The sequence below is a fragment of the Sodiomyces alcalophilus genome (assembly GCF_042370955.1).
Source record: "Sodiomyces alcalophilus JCM 7366 unplaced genomic scaffold ACRALscaffold_3, whole genome shotgun sequence".
Taxonomy (NCBI): Eukaryota; Fungi; Ascomycota; class Sordariomycetes; order Glomerellales; family Plectosphaerellaceae; genus Sodiomyces; species Sodiomyces alcalophilus.
Genome location: NW_027263534.1, coordinates 3,443,033 through 3,447,973, shown reverse-complemented (window position 1 = coordinate 3,447,973; position 4,941 = coordinate 3,443,033). Strand labels below are relative to the sequence as shown.

Here is a 4,941-nt window from a genome sequence, read left to right as displayed (position 1 = left end):
CTTACTTATATAAAGGGGAGGGCTTATTAAGGCAGTTAAGCAATTAGGGGATCCTCGCGTACCTTGCCTTAGCCGCTTTAATACTAGGCGTATACTTCGACTACCTCCTTAGTCTGCTTATAGATTCCGTCCTAAGCCTATATAGGGGTAAGCTTCTAGTATATCCGGTCTCTTATATAATAGTCTAACTTCTCGTGGGCTTTCCTAATTAGGGTAACTAACGTCTTTTTATTCTTAATCCACCTTTTAAGAGTCGAATCTTACTTAGTAACTCTTATTTATAGTAGACCGTCCTTTTTAGGAACACGGGTCGACCGATCTTTAATATAGCGGGCGTTATAAGCGTTTATTTTAAAGGGTATCCGCAGGCTTATTAAGTATAAGGCCACTTATTAAAAGAACCAGGTATCCTCGAAAGTCTATCGGCTATAGTATTCTTAATTCCCTTAATATACTTAACCTTAAAGTCAAAGAGTCGGATCTAGGTAATCCACTAAGTAATAAATACGCCGGGTAGGTCTATAACAGAACTATTAAGCTAGGATACTAAGGCTTAAGCATCTATTTCTAGTATAAAGTGGACTCCGTAAAGGTAGGTACGGAGTTAGCAAAGCACCTTTAATACTCCCCTTAGCTCTAGCTTACTGGTATTATAAACCTTCTCTACCAGACTCTATCTACCGCTTTCGTACTAGGCGATAGCTCTTTCCCTATTAATATACTAGCCTAAGATTCCGCCCTAGCGGCTTAATATATACGTCGATAATCATATAGATAATACCAGCGTGCAAACTTATTGGCCCAATCAGCTGGATTGCTATAAAGAATGCCGGTAGGGGTGAATCGCAGGTTCTGCAACGTCCAAAGTGTCCCAGCATTTCCGCGAAAAGCCCCAGCAGAGTACAAAATATAGACCCTTATTAATTAGTACAGGCTGACCCGATTCGCTTTTATATCTCTTACTGCTGTCTTCGTGCGCATAGAGGAACCGAGCAGACTGCTTGCCCGAGTGTCCGGGCCCCTTATTAACATATGTTGACTCTGCTTCTGGCCGACTGGACGACGCGCCTTCTCTTACCTTCTTCGACATATTAGATAACTCCCAGCCTGCCCTCGCCGTCCCGTCGTAATTCGTAGCTCATGATTGTGTGGTCCCGGTAGTGAAGTAACAACCTGAACGCCCTTCCCACCGACCCCGCCACCCTTGACGAGCCTCGCCCTGGCTGCTGCAATAGCAGATTGTCGCTCACGTCCCCACAGTCCTGCACCGGACCGATAGCCAGACCGTATAGCGGCCGGAGCTGTCTAAGCCGCGTCTTCTCGTCCGACGCCTTCGGCAGCACCCAGTCCACGCGAAACCCGAACGATACCTTCGCGCTGCGGCTCGATGTCGCCGACGGAAGCCCCTCGATGCCCTCGGCCAGGTCGTGGTGTCCCCCACACGCTCGCGTCGGCGTTAGCAGTACGACACGACCCGCTGCGGAACCTACCACGACAAGGGAAAGTTGGGGCACGTGATGAAGCATGCTTAGCCGCTCTGTATGACGGAATACCTGAAGCCGCGGCATCTCGCCCGTGACCCCGCGACAAACTACTGCCGCGCCAGCTGAGCTGAGTTTCCGGAGCTCCATGTCCCGCATGTACGTGCGGAACAAACAACCACGATTCGACAACTCTCGGAGCGTATCCATGTTCTGCGGTGTCGTGTTCCGATTACGCTCGGCAGGACGACGGAGGAATGACAGGCGGTGGGAGGCGGATGAAGGGAACGCATACGTCCATCCCGTGTGTGGCATGTAGAGCATGTCCAGCCAGGTATACGACTTGGGCGTCGTCACCTGCACCAGGCTGTCCGCCGCCTCTGGCGGTGTGACCCTCCACAGTCCGTGATTATGCATCGTAGGTGGAGGAGGAAAAGGGGAAGGTGGTCCCGCGAGAACCTGGTCCAGTAGAGCAAACTCAAAATACTCAGGATCCGAGTCGGCTGCCTCAGAATCGTCAAGCAAGGGTCCCTCTAGCTCTGGCGACACGAGACTGAGCGTTGGTACGCTGGGAGGTCCCGTGCCGACCACCTGACCCCCGACACTACCGTCATCTTCGCTCTCAGCAGCGGATCCGCTATCAATCTCCGCAGCCAAGTTCACCAAAAAGGGAGCATCGAATTCGTCTTCCATCTCCTCTTCTTCCTCCTCCTCTTCTTCTTCTTCCTCCTCCTCCTCTTCCGGCCCCTCGACCCCGTCCCCATCCTCACCATCAGACGCACTCTCATGTTGAAATGGATCCTGTTCACCGAGATCATCATTCAGTATGATGTTCATCGGATCAGCCGCAAGTGTGCCAAGGTCGAGATAGACGGGATGTGGGGTGACAGGGCCTCTGACCTCTCGGGGCACGGCGCCAGAATCTCGAACGGACAATAGGCTCCTTGAAATGTCCAATGCGAAATCGTTGCTGGTGCTCCTATGTTCAACCGTAACCATTGATGGGTGGTCCACCCCGAAGGCATCTTTGGGCGAACCGGCCGATACGAAGCTACTGTAGGGGAGAACAAGCACGCCCCATCCACTGTCACCCACGATTCGTCAGTCTACGGCCCAGGATGGACAGTAAGAGAAGGGAGGCAGAAGAAGAGGTAGATGGGTGTCAAACTTGCCCAGAAAGGTGCGTGTGAGCCTGACCACGAGGTTGATACATGTGAGGAATCTTCAGAGGCGCCGTACAAGGATTCCAGATATCTAAAATCCAAGTTTGCCCCTTGATGTCCATCGCACATACCTTTTCGGCTTGCCCGTCGCGGTCGTCCCAGAAGGTTATGTTGGGGATGTTGTGACCGCCTTCGCCAAGGAGCAAAACAATCCTCCAGTTGCGTTTCCGCTCCGCGACCGAATTGGCCGAATAATCCCGGCTCACGGCCTTCTTTCGACCGCGGGGCTGCTTGGTGAGACCAAATGCGAACACGGTGACCTCGTAGCGGTTCGAACTGACAGCGATGAGGCGGGAGGTTTGGTGGATGGCGAGACCCCAGGCGGAGGAGCCGACGTTTTCGCGGAAGAAGGGTGTCGGAATCTTGGGCCTCCCCTCGGCCCTACCCGAAATTAGGTGCCTGATATACTCGGCGATCTCCCTGACGTAATAGGCAAACACGGACCCGTCATCGTACGCGGTGACCACGATTTCCTGTTGTCCGAGGAACCCTGTAGCGATGGAATTGGCCTGGTGGGAAAAAAGGTAATCTAGAGCACCTCCTAACCGCCTGGCAACCTCGTCCGGTTTGGTCGCCAGGATGAGGTCTGGGTCCCGAGGGAGGGGCTGTCTCGGCACATTTTGAGGGCGGTAGACAAAGATTCGGTTCTCGTAAGCGGCAAAGTAGAGCTGCTCACTCGGGAACAAGATACTATAAGCATGAGTGCAACTTGGGGCGAGCGGAGAAGAAATGGCGGGGGAAGAAACCGTACGTTGTACTTTTGGGACAACGCCGTCAGGTTGTTGCGATAATACTGCATCGGAGGAACGATCTTCTCCAGGGGCGGCCGCCCTAAAGCATCATTATAAGGATTCTCCGTTGTAATTTGGCCCACTGGGACGCCATCGACAAGACTGGATGCGCTGGCGGAACTGCTGGTGATGTAGTCTAATTCTCGTTCTCGGATGAGTGTCAGGGCATCTTGGCCGAACTATTAAGTTGGCCTGTCAGTATTAGCCAAGATGAGGAAAAAAGTAAAAAAAAAAGGACGAAAGATAAGAGAAAGAGAAGAAGGGGGAGGGGGCGTAAGGCATTTATGGACGACGGGAGAAATAGGAGGCTAGGGCATTCGACTCACACGGTCCGCAGCTGTCTGAACACAAGGACGGGTCAGCGTCACTTCGTGGAAGCGCCGTGTGCGTTGTTCGGAATGCCGCGCCATCTTCTCCTGTGGCGAAAAGACCCGGCGTGCCACATAAGTGCTGACTTAAAAGAGACGTGCGTAGGTTGAATCTCCTGAGATGAGCACTGCTAGCCGATAAACGATCGGACGCGTGCAAGGACCCGGACGGGACAAACTGGACTATGGACTATATTAACGCGAAGGTATAGATGTCGAGTATCTAGTATAAAGTAGGTTTTCACGCTCCCACCCGCTGGTTATATAGGCTGGCCTATAAAAGGAACGGAGAAAAGGTTATTCCGGTCCGAAATTAGGTATAAGAAATATATATAAGTGTTACAGGTTAACCCCGTAGAGATAATCCGGTAGACTACCGGATCTTCTAATTAATCATAGTATATTCCTAGTAGGTCGCCACGATATTATATTTAGGTTATAAGCACCTATAGAGTTTTCCCCTTTTCCTTCTTTTCTCCTTAGCTTTAGATAATTTAATTATTCGGCCTTACTCTATAAATAACTTATAACCAGCCGCTTATATATTTTAAGCTTAGTAAAACCTATACGCTACACTAATAAAGATAGACTATCACTTTAATCCACCTCCCAGCGCTCCGTTACGCCTAACGGGCGAGTCGCCTAAGGCTACGGAGTAAAGGAGGGAGATTATTAACCCTCTATAGACTTAGGTCGTAACCTTAACCACCTAAATCTATGAATAATAGAATACTATTAATTAGCTAGTATAAGTAATATAATACTAATAATATACAGCTACGCCTTATCTCGCTATATTATCGGAAAAGACTATATAGGGCTCCTAGCCGCCTATCCCGACGCCTATACCCGATATAATACCCGTCTCGAACCTTAGGACTAAAGTATTTTTAGTACTATAGAAGTTTAACGGTAAACACTTAGAGTACGCGAGCTGGTTATCCGAGATTCACGAAAAGCTCCTACTTAATTAATATCTCTTCTAGAGCCCTCGCGAGAAGTAGTATTTTATTAAAGCCTATTTAGATAAAGCTCCCCGCCGTATTATCGCCTCCTTCTAGGCTATAGGCGGAACTAA

At 50.1% G+C, this 4,941-nt stretch overlaps 1 protein-coding gene across 1 annotated transcript; it reads right to left on the bottom strand.

Moving 5' to 3' along the window:
* Nucleotides 1–499: 499 nt before the first annotated feature.
* ACRALDRAFT_1062750 (uncharacterized protein) lies at nucleotides 500–4,054 on the bottom strand. Its single transcript, XM_071016662.1, has 4 exons — nucleotides 3,822–4,054; nucleotides 3,456–3,674; nucleotides 2,654–3,372; nucleotides 500–2,565 (listed from the first exon to the last, which is right to left on the bottom strand). The coding sequence occupies exons 1-4, from the start codon at nucleotides 3,903–3,905 to the stop codon at nucleotides 1,092–1,094; spliced, it is 2,496 nt and encodes an 831-aa protein (XP_070876174.1). The 5' UTR covers nucleotides 3,906–4,054; the 3' UTR covers nucleotides 500–1,091.
* Nucleotides 4,055–4,941: the final 887 nt, after the last annotated feature.